Source organism: Semicossyphus pulcher, unplaced genomic scaffold (assembly GCF_022749685.1).
Source record: "Semicossyphus pulcher isolate SPU_LCO1_2020_fin unplaced genomic scaffold, fSemPul1.0.p SCAF_13, whole genome shotgun sequence".
Lineage (NCBI taxonomy): Eukaryota > Metazoa > Chordata > Actinopteri > Labriformes > Labridae > Semicossyphus > Semicossyphus pulcher.
The window spans coordinates 25597015-25620998 of NW_027211637.1; the positions used below are offsets into that span (position 1 = coordinate 25597015).

At 43.8% G+C, this 23984-nt stretch overlaps 1 protein-coding gene across 2 annotated transcripts; it reads right to left on the reverse strand.

Moving 5' to 3' along the window:
• Positions 1–1040: 1040 nt before the first annotated feature.
• LOC138590004 (uncharacterized) lies at positions 1041–23492 on the reverse strand. 2 transcript variants are annotated; one of them, XM_069660525.1, is made up of 7 exons: positions 23176–23492; positions 14054–14281; positions 11494–11551; positions 11235–11313; positions 9674–10020; positions 4497–4634; positions 1041–3447 (listed from the first exon to the last, which is right to left on the reverse strand). In XM_069660525.1, the coding sequence occupies exons 2-7, from the start codon at positions 14185–14187 to the stop codon at positions 2908–2910; spliced, it is 1296 nt and encodes a 431-aa protein (XP_069516626.1). In that variant the 5' UTR covers positions 14188–14281; positions 23176–23492; the 3' UTR covers positions 1041–2907. The 2 variants fall into 2 exon arrangements, with proteins under 2 accessions (XP_069516626.1, XP_069516624.1); XM_069660523.1 differs by having other exon boundaries at positions 9674–10137.
• Between the last annotated feature and the right edge of the window lie 492 nt (positions 23493–23984).

A 23984-nucleotide genomic window follows, 5' to 3' on the forward strand; every position in this document is an offset into this window, starting at 1 on the left:
GCAGCGATGAAAACAGGGGTTGTTCCTGATTGTGTTCTGTTGCAGGATGTCGTGTGTTAAAGCTCAGTTCTAAACATGTAAGATCATGATTTTTATGTGATTTCAGGTTTACAAAATGAGCAATAAAAAAACCTCGAGCCTCCTGCTTCTCCCTCCCTGTTGCGTTCACGGTGTTGACTCCAAAAGCAGACGCACCTCGCCCTCCTGGTTGGTAAAAATAACACGATTCCCACAGCCAGTTTGTGACCGTATGCTTATTTTATCCCTCCTCTGTGTCTCATTTATGCGTTTCATCACCGCCATGTGAATCTGGCGCTCTCATTCATGTGTTTATTCACTCATTCATGCCCCTCGCAGTGAGATTAATACATCACAGGAGCTGTGAACGTGGTATCATCTTCACACCTACAGCATCTCCGGCTCGCCGTTTGTTTTGTTTCCCTCCTTCGCCGAGCGACTGACACTGTGATCGCGGATGTCACACGACGCACGCTGTATCCTCCAAGACAGCAGAAGACTCGCTTCGCCCATGTGACTACTGCCTCAAGGTTAACCTGTTACCATGGAGACAAGCCGGCCAATGAAAATTCAGCAGACGGTTGCGATGTTGACTGCAAGCTTTTTGTTTTAAGGGGTGACCTATTTTTTTTTTTCCTTTCTCCCCCCTTTTCCTCCTCCTCTTCCTCTTCCCCTCCACAGCTACTCAGACCCCGCTACTCCGGTGCACGTGCACATTCACACGGATAAAAAGAAACATGGGAAGGCCACTCACGCACACACTCTCCATGTAATATACACAAAAGAAGCATGGTACAATTGGATTCAGATTATGTAAAAATAATATATTTCTCTTAATTTTGACCCTTTGATTATAAGTGCACAGGTTCGTTTAGATTTGATCTTTGTTAGGAGTGAAGAATCTACAGGCAGCGTTTAATATCATAAGAAAGTCTTGTATAGATGTAACGTGAACTCCTCCTGCAGTTTTAATAACTGACACTATGAGATAAAGCACATGTGTTTTTTTAAAGTGCCACTTTATTACAAAAGTATAAACTTGACTGACATTTCATGAATAGTAATCTTGATATAAAACATTACAATCTTTTGCACTTAGCACTTAATTACACGCTTCTGAGTACAAGACCCTGTAAGTCTGAATAGCAAACACACAACATTAGCTGCCACATTAAACTTAGCTGGGCTTTCCAAGAACACACCGTAGCTTCATGGCTTCAAAAAACAACAAACAGAATACACGGAAACTTTTTTTTTTTTTTTACATTGCAGCTGTTTTGCAGTTTGTGTCACAAGAGAAGTCATTCCAAAACACAATTAAACGTAATAGAAAAAGATAGATTTCTTGACACTGATGATATATTTATTATTCTTTCTCTTTTGTAATGTACATACACATTGCATCAACATACAGTATAATCACATTGTTTGCTGGGGATATTTGGTCAAATGAAAAATAGTCGTTACTGTCCGGGTTTGGGTGTAAGATTGAGTGTGTAATCCTCGAGGTGATGCTCTGCTGCTTAGCGAAACCACTTTGCTTCACATTTTTGTCATTTCTGCAATATTTTAAACACTGATAACAGAGAGAGAGAGAGGAGAGAGAGAGTGTTCATCGATGGAGTGATGATGAGACATGACGATTTGCTAATACACATCAGTTCTACCGAAGCTTTCCAAGCCGCACTATGGTGAAAACCCAAGCAGATTCATATGAGCACAAGGCAGGGACGATGTAGATGAACGCTCCACAGATATGAGTGAGGACTGAGCAGAGAGGTGTGTGTGTGAGGAGGAAGTGTGTGTGTGTGGTGGGGAGGGGGGGGTTGAGTGGTCTGTCTCCACCTTTAGGACTCGAGCAGTTCTCTTTAGTCTCGTTTCATCTGCTCTGTGTGTGGCAGGCAAACGGTGAGAGAAATTAACTCTCCTCTCTGCTGCACAGAGTCCCACCGAGCCAAAGACTTCCTCAATCTATCAGGCTTTGTGCTCTACAGAGAAATAAAGCAACACACTAAAAAAATAAATAAAAACAACCAACGACAATAAAATAAAAACATTCATATAGAGGTACCACATAACAGTGCTTGATTTTTTGTCTTTTTTTTTTCACTTTTTTAGCATGCAACTTGTAGCAGGCAAAGTGCAGAAACAGGATCAACAAAGTAAAACACTTCATTTACAGACGGCAGTGGAGACAGTGTTCAGTCCATGTCAGATGAAACAAAACGTGACGGAGGGAAGTATCCGGTCGCTTTTCAAACATGATTATGATCTAAATTAGTCGAAGCTTTTAGGAGGAATGCAAAATGTGTGCAATTTTCTTTATAATACTCTCATAATTGATTCTCTTGGTCCCTGAGCTTTCAAGTATTTTGATTAGTAATTCATTCCTTTTCTACCTTTAAATTCCGTCCTGAATCACATCTTGAACTACAGGGAAGGCCTGCTCACGACAGACTAAGTGCTACCAAAGATTTCACACAGATGCTGTGCCTTTTCCCCAAATAGGATTCCTGCCAGGACCAGGCAACAACTATTAGTACCCGCTAGAGATGAGGAAGAATTTAGGCCTTTACTTTATTGTGCTTTGCACATTTGTTTCAGTAAAATAGAAGTGCTACTGTTACCTACAGATTGCTCTGCTTGGTCTTGTGCTCATTAAATATTCACTACCTTTGGATTCCTTATAAGGTTGATAGATTGGACTTTGTATCAGCCCAGGTCATAACAGATCAACATTACAGCCCAGCATGTGGGAGGCCTGATGTTATGACTTGAATGTAAACAGTATGTATGGGGGAGCATGACAGGGGCTCAGCCGTCACTCCTCGCGGTGTTAGCTCAGCTCCTTGTGTTGGAAGGGTCAGGGGTCACAGTACAGCCGCCGCCTCAGAGCCCCGTCACGTACATCTCCATGCCGTCGTTGAAAGTAAAGATGGTGGTGGTGCTGGAGGTGGCGGAGCCCTGCTTCAGGTCGCCGATGCTCTCGTACAGGTTCTCCCCCGGCAGCAGCAGGGCTTTGGCGGGCAGGTGCTGTAACTTGGGGGTCTGCTGTGTCGGCGGCGGCGGAGGGGGCTGCTGCTGCTGCAAAGGCTGCTGGGCTTTCTTCCTCCTCGGCCGCAGGGTGGCACACGTGTTGGGGGGCCGCTCTCGCTTCCAGGCGCCTCCACCCTCCATGTTCTCATAGGACGGATCGCACTCCTCCGTCCCGATGGACTCGTAGCAGTGGTCATCCAGGGGCCCTCCGATTGCTTTGCCCTCCTGGAGGGCCCATGTCTGCGGTTTGACCACTACACTAAACCCCCCGTCCCGGTCTCGGTCCCGGTCGCCACGACCCAAGGTCCGGAAGCCAGGATTGGACGGGGGAGAGCCCGGCACGGCTCTCTTCTTCTTTCCAGGTTTACACACCTTTGAGTACATCTCAGCCACCTGCGGACAAACAACATTACTGATTTCATACACTGTTCATTTACTGTGATGTATGTAAGTTAAATATGAAGCTGGAGTCAGAAGCTAGTTAGCTTATCTTAGCATTAAGACTGGAAACGGGGAACAGATAGCTCAGCTCCATGCTAAGGCAAAGAAATCCACCTAGCAGTCACTGTGCCAAGAAATGCACTAAACAACCTACACTGTGTGTTGAAGAGGTGCTAATAGGCAGGTTTAGTTACCTTTGGGCGGGCTAGGTGTTTACGGTCTTTATGCTAAGCTATGCTAATTGGCTGCCGGCTCTAGCTTCATATTTAACCGACGGACATGCACTATTTAACTCAGCAGCAACATTTTGCAAGAATGAGTGTTTTTGTGATTTGGCACACGACAGCTTCAGAGTGGTGTTTGCTAACGATAAATTCAGTCTAACATTTGCTTTTTTTACGGCCTGTTGCTCACTCTGTTTTTTGCCCTATTCGCTCTCTTCAACTCAGCCATAATGTCACACTAATAATACTGTTTTTGCCTTCGGGGCTTTCTGCCCTACTTCCACAGAGAGGTTGTGCGCCAAAGTTACCAAGCTGTAGGGACACAGAGCGGGAACGAAGAGGCGCCATTCTCCCTCTTACAGGTAAGTTCAGTCAATGGTAACAGTTAGTTACATAATGTAGCTTTTAATTTAGCTTGTATGACAATTTATAAAATCAACATAGACCAGTGATGAATAATATAATGATGTTTTCATTGTGCAGCAGTCTCCTAGTATTCCAAAATAGCTTCAGGACAGTCGACATGTTAAGTGGCCTGACTGCTTTTTAAAAGATGGTGAGATATTTATTTATTTTAACAACGACACAGTACATGAGAGGCACAAACTGGTGCTGCATTAAACCATTTAAGGGAGATGTAACATGAATTAACTGCTGCAAACTGCTGCAGATTACAGAGACTATAAAACGATTTACCAAAAATAAACGTGTCTAATATTAAACCTACCTGCTGGTAGATTTAAATGTAACAAATAAACCTGAGGAGCGCTCTCTCACCACAGCAGCAGATGGTTGTATATTCTCCATCGTGTGAGCACCCAGAGATCCCAGGGCTTTATTTTGGTGCATGAGCATCTCCTCATCCTCCGGAGGCTTCCAGATGTACTGCTCCCCGTTGCCCATAAACATCACTTCCTGTCAAACCAACGAGATATCACATTTAGGGCAGAGCTGGTCACGTGTTCATGCATGCCTTCTTTGAGTATGTGTGAGTATAAAAACAGCCTTTTAAAAACACACCCAGTGGAGTTCATAAAAGACAAATTAACCTCTTTAAACATGCAGAGGAGTAGTAGCACAGAGCATTAGAGATGTATTGGAAGGATGTCATACAGTATTGAGAGATTTTCCCTGGAAGGCGGAGCTTGTAGCGAGAGGAACCATGTGCTTATATTCTGGATGACTCAATTTCAACATGTTGCGTCATCCACAAGAAAGTCAGTGGTGAACAGCCCTGCGAGCAGACTGCGTACACATGTAAGCCCGCAGACGGAGCGTGTTTCTGAACTCAGGTCACAGCCGAGAGCGCGACCTTGATGACCTCACACGGGGCAGCAAATGGTCTCCCACTGTCACCCGGAGGGGAGCACAAAGCTTCATATCCACAGAAAAGCAGACTACACTCCTGCTGCTGCAAACATATGGAGGAGGTGACACCGCTGAGAGGAGGAAAAACACCAATATCCCAAAGAAGTGTTCGACAAATAAACACAGCTCTCTGCCCAGAATTCAAAGATATTACTACAGAGGTGCCAACACATCACAACACCATGCATGATGCAGCCGAGAGCAGGGAAAACTCCAACACTGGCACAGTAACAAGCCTGTAGATCCTCTGCATCACCAGACAGCCTGACAGAAACACTATCCACATCCTGCTCGCTCTACCTGGACTGCAAACTGAATATTGTTTTACTGATGCTGACAAAGAACGACTGAATGAAATATTTATCAGAAATTTGTTGCACATGTCGATACAGCCAGCAGCAGAAGCCTGAGCCTGACAATCACAACAAAGACTTTCTTTGCACTACAGTATGTGTGCTTAAACAACACACCAACATTTTAAGATCTTCACTGACTTTTGGGTAAATCACACACATAAGAAGAAACTTCACAGATATTGTTACATCTTACCTTAAACATTCACACTCCAAGATATAAAAAGAAATGTGCGTCACACACAAAAGGATAGAAATAAGATTATAGTGTGCAAAGGGAGCAACATACCACCTCACGTGATCACGTATGATCTTGCGGGATCTCATAGGGAAGCAAATGTAAACAAAACAGTGACTAATACTCGATGTAGTCTTTCCTGGTTTTTATGTTATTCCCACTATTTTCTAGTTAACTTTATTTGTACTTACAAATAGATGCTGTCTGTTGTCATGTGAAAAGTTTAAATAAAGCTAAAAAAAACGTACCCAATGTAGTAATGTTTTGCAGTGAGGAAAAACAAAAGAAGCAGCCTTATTAAAGGGATAGTTCGGATTTTTAGACACTAAGTTGTATGAAATTCTTACTAGTGGTGTAGTGGATGCAAAGCTATTAGAGTACTCACCGAGTCTCGTGGTTTGAATTCTGGCCGGTTCAAAACGTAGAAAAAAGTAGTTCCGGCAAGATGCCAGGGTCATGACACCAAAAAGTTTTACCCTACTAAAACAACACGCAGGCGAAGGATTTCATATGCTGCGCCTTTTTTTGGCACTATTTTCTCTCTTGACAAATCCAGTATCACTACGACAGCAGCAGGCCGGTTTTCAGGTGACATGATCCATCAGCTGTTTCTAAGAGAACATGCTGGAATTGGTAACTTGTGATCGTGCCCTTAGAGGTCCCGTTGGATCCGCTGTGAAAGCTAAATCTTCCTCATCACTTTCATAGCCCAACATGTTTACTTCAACGATGACGCGAATCAGTCACAATCAACGTGAAACAGTTACTAGGTCGGCCTACCTGAGAAACCGAGCTGCTGCAGGCGTAGTGATACTGGATTTGTCAAGAGAGAAAATAGTGCCAAAAAAGTCGCAGTATATGAAATCCTGGGATTATTTTGTGTTGAAAATGGATCACCATTGCCTGCGTGTTGTTTCATGATCCTGGCATCTCAACTGAACTACTTATTCTACATTCGGAACTGGCCAGAACTCCGACCATGGGACTCGGTGAGTAAGCTAATAGCTTTGCATCCACTACACTACCAGCAAGTATTTCATACAACTTAGTGATCCGAACTATCCGAACTATCCCTTTATGTCTGGATGATAAAAATGTTTGGGCAGACGTTCTCCAGCAAGAACTGGAGGTTTAGATTCTTCCTGCTACATTTCTGGTAACAGTAGTTTGCCAGCTAGCGTTAGCCTTGTGTGCGTTCGTAGAAGCCCAATGACTGCCTTGGCTTACTCATGTACGTAGGTTTAATAAAAAAAACTTCAGCAGCACTCCGATGTAAAACTGGCAAACATATATTTTTATTCCACAGGTTATTTACAGGAGTATTCCACGTTAAGTTGAGCCTCTACTGAAATAAAACACACCCCCATGGAATGTCATGACATCAAAGGATAATTAGAGGACCCTTATCGCATTCTCATTAACAGACCTATTCTCATAGACGTCCACTGATATCCCTAAACAAAATACAGTCTGCTCACATTTATACAACTAAAACATATATGACATGTATGATACGTAAATTGGCCTCCACACCTTGTAAGATAGAATGTTTAGCGTTGCTTTGAACTCCATCATTACCATCTTTGTCTCCTTGTAAACTTCTCTCTTCTTGGCTATTATAGTCCCAAACACACAGACAAAAAACTCCCCATTTTATATCCTTAATATTCCAGCCCCGATGGATCCACAAGCTGTTTAGGAGGTTTAAGACTGGATCTGTAACTCCTTCACATTACCTGATAATCTTAGCTGAACATCTGCATCAATCAAAATTTCTCCTCTCATTGTAGGGTGGGGTGAATCAGGTATAAATCCTCCTAAACCTCCGGTTGTCTGAGCCCTGCCTGAGCCCGTCTTCAGACCAACTCTAACACCCAGCACACTGACATAAAGGGCTACAGCAAAAACACAGGGTCATTGAGCGAAAGAGACAAACCTGGGTTAGTTTGAGTAAAAGGGACATCATCCGACAAGGCATTGCAACATTTTTACTGCTTACTAGAAAATCGCTGAGACTGCGATAAAGAAAAACACCTGATACCGTGCTAACTGTCCAGAGAGGAGTTGTAAAATTATAAATAGCTGTGCTGTATTTAGGCATCTGATAAGCAAACTTACTGATCTAATACTCAAAGTGGACGTCCTGGATCGTATTTCATGTCCCACTTGTACCTGTAGCTTCACACCAAAAGCAGCTCTGTGGTTTTTTTTTTACTCTGAGCTATTTTCAGTCTGAACGGCTGCTAAAGCCTCGCTAGCAGCTCTGTGAGACAGTGGAGCTTTGAACTGAATGCTAATGAAAGTGTGCTCACAGTTACAATGCTAATGTGCTGATATTTAACAGGTAGTGTTCACCGGGGTCTTTTCTTTATTTCCAGGGTCTTATGTTCACTAACACTGTGAGAGAGAGGCTATCTTCACTGTTTAAACTGCAAAAGGACACAGAGAGATGGATGTTGTTTTGAATGCAGTTTGAATGGTCAACATTTTTTCAGTCACTCTGGAGATATCAATGTCAGGAAAACTGTCTTGCCTGCAAATTTGAGGGTGTGTGTTTTAAGGATTAATATCAGTGAGCTATACGTTCTAAGTGTGTGATTTAAACATATTGAACTTAGGAAACATCCACAGAACATTTGACCTTGGGGAAAACATCACTGAAAACAAAAAACCCTTTAAAAAGACACTTAAATGCATCATATGCAGAAGATATTGAGCAGGGTTTGATACTGTAAATAAGCTCCTTGTAGCATGTTAGCATGCTAACATTTGCTGACTAGCACTTATCACAAAATACAGCTAAGGCTGATAGGAACGTCATCTATTTTGCAGGTACTTCTTTCCAAATGAATGACCTGATGATACCACTTGAATAAAAGTCAGCGAGTCACCAAAGTTGTTAAAATTCATCCAGAGGGGAACAAGAATGTCTGTATTAAATCTCATGGCAATTGATGCCACGGTTGCGTAGATATTTCACTAAAAAACACACATTTCAAACTGATGGTGGCGCTAACAGGAAGAGTCAGGAGAACACATAAGTCAGTCGGATTAATCCACTGGGGAACAGGAATGTTAGTACTAAACAGACCAAAGAGTCTCACCAATAACCTGGATAATAAATTAACACTTCAAGGACCTTTCAGTGAAGTCACAGTACAAGACATGAGCTGGGTCTCAGTTCAGGGGCTGCATCCTTCAAAGGACGCGGTCCACAAAGGAGGAGTCATTCGTAGCCTGTGTAGACCACGAAGGCCGAAACTGAAATAAGACTCTCGGAGATTTACCTATTTGTGTCACCAGCTGTTCCCTCCCTTTACCTTTCATCACCAAATGGCGGATCCTGTCGCCCAGCAACAGGTAGCTAGCGAGCTAACTAGCTTTTGTAACTAACTTAACTTATTATTTTAAAAATATGTTTCAAGACCCCTTCCATTAACATTTGTATCACAAGCTATTCAACAGAGTTAAAACCAAAAACTTTTACATTTAAAAGTGTATTCATCGGCCGCGCCAGAGTCCGCCATCGTTTGAATTGGCGCGCTATGAATCTTGGGATACGTTGGTAGACTAAGGATGCACTTGATGGATCCTTCGTGGCCCGGGAAAAGGAGGACGCATTTGTCGGACGCATCTGAAGGAGCCTTCTGTACGGGACAGCCTTCGACACGCCGCTGACGCAATCAGCCTTCATATACGTCCTTTGAAGGATACAGCCCCTGAATGAGGACACAGCTATGGACTTGGTCTTAATCTGCTTCATACGATCTCATCTGCTGCTCCAGTCAAACCTCTGGAGAACCACCAGCAACCCGAATAAAAGTCCTTTCCCCACTCCAGTCATCACTTCCCTCGGCCCATAAAACTTTACTGAAGGTTTAAAGTGACTGTCACATAATTAAAACATATCTAAAAAACAAAGTTAAAATAAAATTCAGCCTGGACAAGAACTTTTAATCAAAAAGACGGATAAAAAAAAAAGTTCCTCCACTGACCTTTGGGAATGATGGGACGTTGAAGGCCTCCATGTTTCTTCGGGGCAGCTTTGTGCTGTGAGGGTGAGGCGGAGGAGGGGCGGGATGAGACGGCGGGGCGTGTCGAGGAGGCGGCACCGGCGGCTCCCCCATATCCGTCCCGCTGTCCCTCTTTTGCGGCGCCTTGTCGGCCTTCCTCAGCTTCCTGACGCAGGCGTACTCGGCCGTCTCCGGAGGGTGAGGGGGCGTCATGACCTGGGCCTCGGGTTCGGGCAGCCCTCCTTCCACGTCACCGTCTGGGTCTGGGGGCGCCGGGGTGTTGGCGGGGACTGCAGGAGGGGCCGGCGTGTCCGTCTGCCCGGCCCTGCCTACCATGGCGTACAGGGCATCATCAGTACGTGAGGTGGAGGCGCGTCGGCCCACCTCAGAGTAAGTGTGCTCCCCGTCCTCTCCAGTCCCAGATGGGATCTGGGGAAGCTGCCTGCCTTGAGAACGAAGGTCAGAGTTAGACCGGCGGCTGAGCAGCAGCAGAGGTCCATGCTGGCTGGACGTTTCCTTTCAGAAGCCTCTGCAGGGCGGATCAGGCCTCTGTTACTCTACACAGAGCCGGGGGCCACCGTAAAACAGGACTCACATTTTTCCTCCTCATTTGTGAACATTAAAATATCTCTCACTGATAATAATAAAGTCTGGAGCTGACAGGAAACCGGGAGCTGACGTAGACGTTTGAGAAAATGCATCCAAATTGACTTCATTCCACTGCAATGGAAGCGGGACAAGAATGAAGCAGGACATATGCTTCTATTTCTTCAAACCCTCTCAGGCTACTGTCACAGTGCCCACAAACACAGCTCCCTGTTGACTGTCAGTGATGGAGCTCCAGGACTTCTCTTGGCTCTCTCGTTTCTGTCTTTGAGCGAGAGAGAGAGATGCATGTTCACAAATGAACACTGAGCAGTCCAGCGGAATAAAGCTGAGCTTTAAATGTAATGTGAGTTCTGTTTTAGGGTGCGTTTTCCTTCTGAAGTGTCCTTAAATTTGAGCGCAGAGAGGTTTTGCATGAATTTAGGGCCGGATTAGATCCTGAGCACAGAGAAAATAATCTGTGCTAATGTTAAACATTAAAAAAGACATTTATTTGTACGTTTAGGGGCGTTTTTTGTTGCATAAATGAAAGATTTTGGCCGAATCAGAACATGTTACAGTTCATTTATTTGAGAATAATTGCTCCATTCATGTATTAACTGGTCATGGTTTTGAGCTGCAGCTAAATTTACCAATTGATTTTCCATTTCTGCCGTTTCATGGTTGATTCTGCTGCTGGAAACCTTCTTTCTCTACTGTTTGTCAATCCAAATGCTTTCAAACAAGCTGAACAAACACCGGCTGGTGTGCTTGAGACAAATTTTCAACTCCTGCGGCTCCGAAAATTCCCCAAAATCCCTTTTTGATGATGCCAAAAGTGCTTTGTCATGGAGCCCAAAGAAGACGAGGCTGTTCGAGTCCCGGAAAAGTTGACATATTGGAGATACAATTTTTCTCCAGACACAGGGGGGGATTTGTATGTGAAAGATTCACTCACTTTTGCCGTTGCAGTTCATCTTGTTCATCTCCGTGTCTGATTTACTGATGGACCGCAGCTTCGACTGCCTGAGTATACCCTGACAACACACACACACACACACACACACACACACACACAGAGACACCGGGCCGGTTAAACAGTAATTAAGACTGAGGAGGTGTCCTCTGAATGATATCGCTCCCCGGTGGGTCGAGTATCTTCAGCTTCCTCTGCAGCAGCACAAATAAAACATGGAGGAGTGTTTTCAGAAACCTACCATGTCCATGAGACGGTGTTTTCCACCCTCGCCGGGAACATTGTGTGTCTTCCCCTTCCTGTGGTAAACACAAGCACTCTGTCACACAGGTTGACACTTACTACACTGATGTAACTCTGCGCGTGCGTGTGTGTGTGCGTGCAGAGTTTGACTCATGGTCCATGTGTGTCTGAGTCAGCCTATGACTGTGTGTGCACGTGTGCGTGTGAGAGAGACTTAGGAGTGTATTTGCATGTGTGCGTGCCAGTGGTGGCAACTAAGTCCTTTTACTCAAGAACATAAGTAGACTTTTGTGGTACTCGTACTTTCATTGAGTTGATCCATTTAATGCTACTTTTAGTCCACTACATCTTAGAGGAAAATATTATAATTCATACTCCACAACAATTATTTTACAGCTGTAGTTACAGGTTACTTCTCAGATTGATATTGATATATAGATTGTAAAGGTGTACAGTTAATCATTAAAGGTTAAAACAGACACCTTTTTTGATTTGGTCTATTGGCTGACATGTTTAAGATATCTATAAGTTGTTAGCAATGAGGGATTACTTGTCTGGTCAATATGTCTAAGATATAGATCTAAAGAAAAGATCTAATATTTCACAACAGAGAAAAACAAACGTGTGTCAGAATTTTGCCTTTTATTCTTTCCTCTCTCTTTTATTGTCTGAAGACATCTCAGATTATCCTTTGTCTCCTGGGAGCAGATAGACGACACTATCTAACTGTAAAATTGGAGCCTGACCGATATACTTGTTGGCCAATATTTTCAGGCCGATATGGGCCTATCACAGATGTATTGCAATGACTGTATATAAAGATGAAAAACGCGTCTTTTTCTGCTCTCATTGAACAAAATTGAAGTCATTTGGAGCTAGAGCCACTTCCGCTAACCAAAACACACACCTAAAATCCCGGGCAAAAAAAACCCCTGCAAAGATTTGCACGTCAGCGTATTTAACAGCAGAGCAGCTTCTTGTGTTAGCCTGAAGCTAACGTTCCTCCTCTACTCCTTCTCCGCTAATCTTGAACAGATCGGCTGCAGGAGTCGTATTTGTCAGCAGAGCTGTCAATCATTCTTTCTACAGCATCAGATAACTAATTAAAACTGTCAGAAAAATAAACACTTGGACAAAAATCAGCATGATAAGAACTAACTATAATGACAGAAACCATGTTTGAGAAAAATGTATTTGGAGTGTATTTTGATTTTATAGTTTGATTCATGTCCCATCTGTTCACATGGAGGAGGCGGGCTTTATGACCTATACTGCAGCCAGTCAGCAGGGGGCGCCAGATATGTTTTGGCTTCACTTTTAGGGAGCTGTCAGGTCGGCCATCTTTTTATACAGTCTATGATATATTGGTATCATTGGCTCATCCAGCTCAGAAGTTCACTATATCAGCGACCATATCTTAAAGTCGAGCTGAAACGGCATTTCGAGAGTATCTAGCTTCCGTATCGTGACGTATTTCCGAGTGAAACAGGACGTGCAGGCGGGACATATCGTTAGAGGGATTTGATTTGATCGCTGAGAAGCGGGCGTAGACAGATGTTCTCCACAGCGCAGTAGCTAGCTAACTGACTGAGCGTTCTTGGTGCTCCGCGGCTAAATGTTGCAGATTGATTGGTTGAAATTGTTTGGTGCTAACTTACGTAAGCACGCGTGAAATTTAGTTTTACCGGAAGAAAAAATTATCGAATTTTGATATAAGAATATGAAGAAATTGATTTTCCGTATTTTTTTTGGCCTATTTTGTCAAATTGATGCACAATATTACCGAGGATGTGATGTAAAAGGATTAAAAGGACATTTTTCATTTCACCTCGACTTTAAATCAGTATCGCCGACATTCTAAAAAATCCTTTATCAGTCCAGCTGTCATTAAAACCAGCTCCACCCTGAGCAGCTTCAACAGCTCAACAATTGTTGTTAACACAATGTTCGATCAGTATTAACAGTCCAATGGTCATCTTTCATATCAGTCACAGGTGACGTTGTACGACATCACCTTTACTTTAGTCTGCTGATTATACTTCTGTATAATGTTGGGACAAAATATCGCTATGGTAATATACCGCCGTCCTGACTTCGCTAGGCTGGGCCCAAATATCACTATTTTAATTTACAAATATTTGGCGTTCTAAACAGTTTTGACTTGGCGTGTAACTACTTCATGACTGCTCGCGGTGGTGCTTATGACATGAATGAGGGTTAAATGAAATTAACTGGCCGAAAATGAAGATAATCAGATATCATGATGTATAATTATATGATTATCTTGCAAAATATAAATGATCACAGAATCGCTATATATCGTGATATTATCGCTATCGTGGGCCACGTATCGTATCGTTAGCTCGCCTGCGATTCCCACCCCTACTTCCGTACTTTCACTTAAGTAATTTAAAATGTAGAACGTTTACCTGATATGGAGTATTTTTATTTTAATACTTTAACTCAACACAAGTCAAAATATCTGAGTACTTCTTCCACATGTGTGTATCAGTGTGTCTGTGTGTGTTTGGTCATACGTGCACAGTGCCTGCGCTCACCTCTGGCAGCCCACGCAGAGCACCACGATGAGGATGGTGACGACGAAGGCTGAGGCAGCAGCGATAGCGCCCAGCAGCAGGACCTTGCCGTAGGGAGGAGCCGTGAAGTTCAGCCCGTCCTGCATGGAGGCCATGTGGGAGCGCTGACGCTCACTTGCTCTCACACACACTCACACACACACCCTTACAACTCATGCACGCAGGGAGGTGCCACGGTCGCACTGGGATCTGCAGGGAGAAGGCACAGAGTGAAGCTTAATTACAAAATTATCTAACCTTTACGAAACATTAAGTAGGTTAACAAAGCAGCGGAACCAGAAGTAAAATATTCACGGTGCAGAAGGCAGGAGGGAAGCAGCAGTTTGAAAGACGAGAGGCGAGAATTCCCATCCAGCTCTGAGGCAGTGAAGTGAACAGACATTACGCCTCAGGCATGTGCTTCTGCTTTACCTTGTTGGAGGGATTACCGAGCTTTGTGTGTCACACTTACATGGACATCAACAGCATACCTGCTCACCAACAAAGATTTCAGGTGTGTAGGTCTAAAAGTGAGCTCGCTCTGAGAGTAATCCAACAATTACACATTTATCAGCTGCTTTAAGACTGAGATAAAGCAGAAAATCCTCCATATTTGAACACAGTGTCATGAGAATCCTCATGTTTGTCAGGTAGCAGCGACAGTGCATATGGGTAAATACAAATTTCCTCTTGTTTAACCATTCAAACAAAAACAAACATACATATTGAGAAGGCACAGTGAGTCACAGAGAAGCCGAACATGCCAGCAGGCAGAGGAGCCTGAAACACTGAAGGAGACGAGTATGAAAGCAGAGCGAGCAGACAGAAAACATCTTTTTTTTGCTCCCTGTCTTCTCCTCTCTGCTCGCCAGACTATTTCACATTTGGCAGTGTAATATGTTTCAAATAAACAATAAAAACACAGAGCGGTAACAAAAAGACCAAACAACAAGCCGGTTCTAATCTCTGTCAAATCATGCCATCTGTCTGCCGAGACTGTGTGTTTTCATGTGTGTTTATGTGTGAATGTGACACGCTGAATGACAGACTGCAGGAAACAAACCGCCTGGTTTTACCAAAAATCTGAAGTTTGAGTTGATGATACTTAACTGTCTGTTTATGATCCAAATGTCTTTCATGTATTTACTTAGTTTAAAGCTACAGAAAGACGCTCTATGACGGATCTTAAAGGCAAACTTTTCCTCACTGATGATCAAGTCTGACGCCTCGAACAACGTGCTGATTCCACATAGATCCTTTCCTTCCAGACAGAATTTAATCTTCAAAGTCCAAATGACTTTAACAATCTGTCTGTCGTCTGGTGAACAATGTGCATGTTCCCTGAAAGTTTGCCAAAGCCTCGGACGCCCTCAGACTGCTGCCGCTGCTGCTTTAGGAGAAACCGGCGCATTAGTGAGCATTTCTGAAGCCAACATGTCAATCTAAAGCAGCTCAAATGATCTATCTTAAGCACTGCAGCAGAGATCTGTAAAGTTAGAGGCCTAATAAGGATTTAAGAAACCCGAGCATGAATTTCTGCTCCGCTCTTTCACACAAAAATCATCGGTTCATGACCCTGTAATTTGGTTAATTCCTAATTTCCTCCGGCATGGATTTTGTTGAATTTTGCCAGTCATGCAAAACCTACTTGTGCAATCGAGTCCATTCCTCCACACTGAGCTCACATGTGATCACACAACACTCATTGGAGTCTGATTAAAGAGAAAAGATGCAAGAGTCTATTTTTAAGTGCCCAGGTCTATATTTGTACACCATCTTTTATAGTAGTAAAATCCCTCTGTCTGTATTGCCAATGTATTCTCTAAATCTCGCCAAGACTGGTACCATGCCCAGTAGATTTGCCGTGCTAAATCAGGCACATATCAAACCAACTGTAGCGTAATTTTCCTGTATGTTACACTTAAACGTTGTTCCCATATCCTCCAAACGTGGCATGGATCGTCTCGGAGCTCCCGTGACTTCAGAAAAATTACGCAAAGCATTTGATAGGATTGCAACGTAGTTTCTAGTGTCTGCTGCAGCCATGCTAGCAGCTCTGTGAAGCTGCAGCTAAATGCTAACATCAACATGCTCACAATGACCTGGCTAGCTTGATAATGATTAGCAGGGATAATGTTCACAATCAGTTCAGCATGTTAATTTATAGTGAGTGCTAAACAAAAAGTAAAGCTAGTTTTGCAGGTGTTTTGTGAGTAACCAAAGTGTTGGACAGAAATGATAATTTAGGAGATCGCTTCATTCTCTGGGGGAACAGGAAGTTGTGTGGAAAAGTTATGAAGATATGACAGTCTGAAGTCTGAACCAAAGTGGTCGACGGACAGAGAAATATATAAGCACCTGTAGGTGCACGCTGCTAGCCTAGCTTAAAAGATGCGTGTTCACCGTAGCATTTGTGCATCATAGAAGTGCTCAAAGCGACATTGTAAAAAAAGCTTCAAAAAGTCGTGTTCTTGTGAAATTTGACACTAAACATTAGATCGTCACTCTGATCAGACTTTTTGCCAAATTTTATTTTACTATTTTGACCCCAGAAAGCTGCTGTAGCTGATAAAAGTCACACAGGTCTCACTTGTAGAATTGTTTAACTATGAAGCAGCTGCAGGAATTCTTCTGTTATTGTTAAAAGTAGTTACCATAAAATTCTGTGTATAAGACACTCTTTCAATACATTTTTGTCATCTAAAAAGTGGGCTCCATCCCATGTACCGATGCAACCAATATACCAGTTTTTTATGACCTAGCTAAAGCGTCGTCACAGACATGCACCAACATGATCGCCAGTGCAGCCGCCACCCTCACAACAATCAACGTTACCGTAGCTACCGAGCTTAACGACCGCACCGGTAGCTAGCAGGATTGCAAACTCAATATGGCGAAAACAGAAAAGGGTTATCTATTAAAATATTAGAAATGCTCCTTCTGTCTCAGCCGTCTGTGGGAGGCGTGTCTGTATTTGATTGACAGCTGCTGGCATGCTGAGCTCCGGCAGGGGAACAGGAGACAAAGAACACATGCGTATACAGTAGCCTACATGTGATGCTGACAGTGTATTGTTTTTTATAGTATTGTACAATAGCCTAGTGACCCTACCACTATCTAATACCTCTTTCCATTGGTTGGTACGGCTCCGATCGATTTTGTGTTATATTGGCAAAAGGTGTTGATATCAGTTCCAAACAAGCTGAGTAAATGGATTTTAACTCTGCAGTTCACTGACTGGTCGGAGAGATCTGTCACATGTGCCACTGAACATCCCCTCAATTTCCTACATTGTACCAATGTTTGTGTGTTTGTGTGAAAGTTTCATGCAGAGCTGCTATCGCGATCAGCTAAGAAATCCAACTTTGAGGCGACACTATCTGCTGCCGAGAATGAAACTGAGAGATGTCCCTGCTACCAGAAGTGAGGAGTGCCGAGACCATAGACTGGTGGAGACGTACCATGCAGTGGAAATGCACCCCAACTAAACCAAAGTGACACTCACAGGTATGTTTGCATGCTTCACCTGAGCTAACAAGCTTATCAGTTGGTAGCACTGAACTTTTCCATGGTGAATGATTGTTTGGTTTGCGTATTCAACAAGCTAACGTGCAACACAAGACGTGTTCATGTTTGTTAGTTAGATAAGAAGACTCAGGACAGAGGAAAGCTAATGTTGTTTGTTGTTCACAATGTGTTGTGTAGCCGGCTTCTGTCTGGCTCAGTGTGACATTTGCTCTGTCTCTGATGGACTACATACAGCTTTATGCAAGAACTGATGACAGTATGGATCGATGTTTTTACTTTTTATGTATCGATCATTGAACCGATAAATTGTTCCCTATCATAGACTGTATAAAAAGATGGACGACATAACAGCTCCCTAAAAGTGAAGCCAAACCCTCTCTATCGCCCCCTGCTGACTGGCTGCAGTATCGGTCATAAAGCCCGCCTCCTCCATGTGAACAGATGGGACATGAGTCAAACTATAATATCAAAATACATGTCAAATACATTTTTCTCAAACATGGTTTCTGTCATTATAGCTAGTTCTTATCATGCCGATTTACGTCCAAGTGTTAATTTTTCTGACAAGTTTATTTTTAATTATTTATTTGATGCTGTAAAAAGGATGATTGACAGCTCTGTTAACAAATACGGCTCCTGCAGCTGATCTGTTCCAGGTTAGCAGAGTAGAGGAGGAGCGGCGAGAGGAGACGTAACTAAAACAATCACTACAGTCACTGAAGTTTACATATCTGTGAACGTTAACTTCAGACCAACACAAGAAGCTGTTCTGCTGTTCTTCTTTGCTGAATTTTTTGGGTGAGTTAACTGTTTTGGTTAGCTGAAGTGGCAGCCGATCTCTACTGCGCAGCTCTGGCTCAAATGACGTCACCATCGCAAGATGGCAGCGCCGATCACGGGGGGCATTTTGGCTTCAATTTCGCACACTGAGAGTAGCTGGAGACGCATCGCCCATCTATATAGTCATTGTTATCTAATGTATCGTCACACCTTTAGTTGGTAACTGCTTTTCTATTAATACAGACAGACAAGAGACATGACAGAAGTTTATTGCGCTCTAAGTGGTCGAAGTTGGCAACTCTAACTGACTGATCCGACCACGAACACAACTGTTCTCAACATGAAATCCAATTTGCACCAAGTTTCCCACACGGACGTCTCTGCTGTTCTTTGCAGGCTATCTGTAGTTTTCCTCCTGCTGTCCTCACACCAACACAACTGTTTCCTTTCCTCATTTAAAGAACCTCATGTCAGATACTAATAATGTGTTCTGTGATCAATAAGTCACATTTCTTGTACTGGATTTCCCACATAATTGCAGAGGTCTTTGAACATGTCCTAATAAAGTGACTGCAGCAGGGAACATGTTTTCCCAGCATGTCTGTCAAAAGTGTTTTGGTGTAAATTTAACAGCAGCCAGCAAACATGTCAGAGATTTCACACGCTGTGACCTGCTTTTAATGCCACCGATTCATCTCGCAGAGCCTCACCTCCAACACAACAGCTCCTGAGTGAGTCTCAGATAGTACGCTGGATTTAAAGAAATATACACACCTATGACGAAACGAGCATTTAAATCACAGTTGCAACAGTGTCAGAGTAATTATATTTGTGCTGATTTGACAATAGAGCGGAGAAGAGAGGAGATGGAGAGGGTAATGAGAGAGAAGAAAGGGGAAAGGTGTAGGTGTGGAGGAGAAGAAAGGAGAGAGGACGGGAGGAAGACGAGCGTGGGAGTCCTGTGGCAGGTGTTTGAAGACGCTGAAAGCAGATGATGAGAAGAGGCTGTCACATTTCCTAAAAAGGATTCCTTCCTTTCCTTTTCCTTCCCCGTTTCAATCAGTGTGTCCACACGCCTCCCCACCCATCCCTCTCCCCCACCCCTCTCTCCCCCCTGCCTCCGCCTGCGGTGTTCAGCGAGAGTGACGCCTCAGCACTGCAGTGTAATCTCTGGCCCTCGAGCTGCCTCGTCAGAGCCAACCAATTGGACGTAGCGCTCAGAGGAAGAGAAAGGAACGGCCCTCCCCCCGGCAGCTTTCCCTGCTAAACAAAGCCCCCCCTCCCTCAGCCACAGAGACCCCCCCCCTGCCTGTGGAGCTCAGTGGGCCTGTTACAAACTACCAGTGAATACCTGCAGGAGAAGATTTGCCAGGTGTTGCCCTGAGCGTGTATCTCTGACCAGAGGGCCACTTACACCGAGGAGGGGCTACATGTCGGGGACGCTGGAGCTCCTCTGGTTTCTTTACTGATCGCACTGTTCGATAAGTTTAACAAAGTTCATTCTTTATCTTTGGGAACACGTATAAAGACGGTAAGATGTGTCTGAAAGCTCTAAAAGCCAGTAAGTTGAGTCAGAACACAGGTGACTCTAACGTCTGATGATTGGGTTGATTATTGATTCATCTGCCAACTTTTTTTTTTTGATAAATCGTTTGGTCTTTAAAACACCAAAGCCCGGAGCCACGTCTTCAGTCTGGCTGTCACAAAAGACAAAGCAACAGCAACAACTTTCAGGAACAAGAAGCTGGAACGGAGGAACTTCTGACTTGTTTTGATCGACTAATCGATGAATAAAACAACTGCTGCAGCGCCGTGAATGGATTAAAGTTTTGGTCAGAACAGCAGCAACGTTGTGATGAAGTCGGCAACTATTACGATAATCGGTAAATTGCTTAAAGACCCCCTGCAGTGAAAAATGTGTAACCTTGTAAACATCTCCATGTGGTGTTCTTCATGTGCTACAAGACATATCAGGGACAACATGAGCAGTCATCTCCATGGCTGGGCCTGTCTGCTTTTAAACTGCAGTGTACCAAGGACAGGCTGAACAACACGTTTTCAGATTGGCAGGGTTTGTGACATCACAAACCTAAGGAGCCAATCCCGTTAATGGACGGGGTGACGCTATGCATATCATTATGTGTAATATGGCAACCACTTTGGTGGTGCGCGAACCAGCTGTAACCGCCATCGTCATTTTTGCAAACTCACTACTGACTACTAACGTTAACATTACTGCTACTAATTACTACATTTCAAGCTAGCTAAGTTTCAACAAGTTGCCACTAAACGATGGCAGAGACGTGTTTTGTTTTCGCGACAGAGGGGGCGGTTGTAAATTCAGTCATAGTTTGCAGATTGAGGGATTTTTAATGAGGGAGAAGGAAGAGATGACTTGGGAGGATTTTTACAAGGTAATTAAATGTGTTTTGAAAAAACATATCAGACACAATTTATTATTTCAAGCAGAGCATTTTACATGTCTTAAAACATGACTGGAGCTGGTCGTTGAGTGATCTTTCCAGGTAAGTTGATACAAATCGATCTGACTGTCTGATCCTTTTTGATTTTAAGAATTGATCAAAGAATCACGTACACTATAAAACGTAGGCTAACGAAATAGTATCAAACTCATGTCACAATGTGAAATCTTCTTATTGCTCGATGCTTCCAATCAAACAGTCCAAACCCCAAAGGTATCTAGTTTACTTTGATATAAAGCAGGAAGAAAGAGCTCAAACTAGAGGACAGTCAGTGTTTTTGTTATGAATTTCTGTCTGATCGATTAACAGATTTACCGACTGATTGTTTCAGCTCTGAAGTCTTTTGAGAATCTGCGGTTTCCTTGTCTTACATTTGATCAAACCGTCTCTCTTTGGAGTTTAAACAGTTTGCCAGGCAATGCGTGATAAAGCTCTGATCTCTGATGTTTTGTACACAAAAAGATGAATCGGGTTCATAAAGAAAACAAGTGTCAGCTTTAGATGACTGAATAAGAGACAAAAACACGTCACCTGTTGACTTGGATCTCATCAATTACACGTCTGTAAAGGAAGTGTGCTCGGAAACCAACCAGCCAATCAGATCATGAAGCAACCAGAGAATAAAACATAATAAATAAAGCCAAACAAAGCTCTTCCTCTAACTCCGAACAATAAAGGAAATGTTCTGTTTTAAGGCTATAACATCAAACAAGAAATTATGTTGTAATCCTCATAAAAAAAAGCTATTTTCAGGAACACATTCAGCCCCACAGTGCTGAAACAAACACCAGCAGGCTTTTAATTTTCTAGGAACAGACTCTGCATTTACATTTGTGTTTATTATTAATAACACTGGACCTCGTTTCCACAAACCAGGCCGAACAGTCAGCCAGCAGCGGCCTCTGTGCCGAATCTGCCCAGGTTTTGATCAAACCACCTGGGAGTTCATGTGGAGCAGAAACCTCACCCTCTGTGTGACACAAATAACAGCGATGTGTGTGTGTGTGTGTGTGTGTGTGTGAGGGGGGAGAGACGGGGGGGAGAGAGAGGGAGGCTGCTATTGTGTGAGAATGTGAATTAGGTCAAATGTTTGCTTGCAACAACGATTAACCATGCCCCTGTGAGGAAGAAAGCTGGAGCCTGTGTGGAAGAGGAGGCTCTGTCTTTATCTGAGCCACGCCGCCTCTGATACAAACACCGCCTGACATTATTCACAGCAAATTAGTGGATAATTATAATTTCTTGTGATCACATTATTCACATCCTCTCCAGCAGCTTTGGCAGCGAGAGAGAGACCCTGAAACAGGCCGAAAACAACAACAGAGAAGCTGGAAGTTAACGGGAAATCGTCCCCTCTCTCATGTGTTTGCGCTCTGTTTGGAGCAATAAAGAAATCCTGCATGTGGTGCTCCGTGTCAGGGGAGGCTGTGTGAATGTGTGGCTCATGATGGCACCCACTCAGGAGGCATCAATCACCGCTGGGTGACGGTTCTCTGGGCGCTGACACCTCAAACTGCAGAGATGCTCGTGACAACAGGTTACAAATGAAGCCGGCTGAGACAGGAAGCCATGCAGGGTGTGAGCTGGGGTTAAAAAAATAAGATGCTCATGCAGGTGGAGGCTCAGAAAAGGAGGAATTTCAGGCTTTTAACAGGGTTTTGTTTCATTACGCCTGTAGCAACTGATTTTTTCCCCCCTTTCTCTAATCATCAAAGCGTTTCCGATTCATTTCCAGATCAAAGTGAGGCTGGTGGAGGATGTTGTGTCCCTGAGGTCAGCTGGCAACTTACACGACAAAGCCAGATCCCCACACCCCCCTATTTATGAGTAAGGGATGGAGGAGGAGGAGGGGGGAGGAAAGGGAGGGTGGAGGGGCTGCAAATGTTAACGGAAGGTCTAACGTTAATTATCTTTATGCCTCACAGTCGGCAGGGATGTTGCACATGCAGGGAAAACATGATTGGAGGCTGTGTGCGCCTTCCTCTCTGCAAATCACAATGACTTTCTCAGATGAATGCGTTAATTTGGGGGTTTAAATCGTAAAAAAAAGGGCAATGCAGTAACACTAAAGGTGGGTGCACACGTGTCTGTGTTAAATGTATGACCAGGGAGGAATAGGCACAAAGGAAAGACGCACAGCATACATGTTTCCGGGATGAATGAAGGATGCTGAGTGCTAAATGCGCGTGCAGCTTATCGACCTGAATCTATAGGCACATATGAATGATCCTCACCCCTCCTCCCCCTCCTCCCTCCAGCCTGTCACATAGCCACGGGCACAGAGCATTGCGCTATAGCATCCCCTGTACTCACTCAGATCAGGGATTTTGGGAGGCGCAGCGTCAACCCTGGTCGCTTCCCTCTTCTTCCTCTCGCAGCATAATCAATCACGGGCGATAACGCGGCTTTCTCGGGCTTCACAAAACACGAATGCAGCATATTTCGCATGTGACATCCTCCGAGCAGCCCGCTGACCCCCTCGTGCGCCCCTGTCCGCGCGCCTCTGCTCCCCCAGCCAGAAGGGAGGCTGGGAAGTGCCTGTCTGCCTCTGCTGCTGCTACCACCGCTGCTGTATCTCCAGTTTTATCTCCAATGCCAGGTTTTTCTCCTCCACAGTCCCTCAAGCCCCCTCCATCTGTACTCGCATCCCCTCGGCTCAGCTACTGTGCTTCCATGTGACAGGCAGAGCTGGAGACCCCCCAATTTTTGCGCTTCGTCTTTTGATTCTAGCGTCATCGCTCGGTAGGACGGGGAAGTGCGCGTGATAAATGGGCTGAATCCGGTTTGAGAGGATTTCTCAGTCAATGCAAAAGGTGCACGAGGATGTGATTAATTTCCCAGCCTGATATAAAGACCGTTTAGAGACTGTATGCCGCATTTTGGAGACCCAGCCTCGTCTAAATTACACTGTCCGGTGCCTTTTTTTGCACAAGCAATAAAATGATCATGACCTGTTGAAATTATTATTTATTTGTTTTTATTTTATTTCCTAAAAAAAAACATGGTTCATGTATGAAACAAGAACATGATATACCATAACTGTTTTTTATACCATAGAAGAAGAGTTCGTCAAGTAAAGCAACAACAGGTCAAACTGTTGATTGAAGTGAAACCCTCAAAGA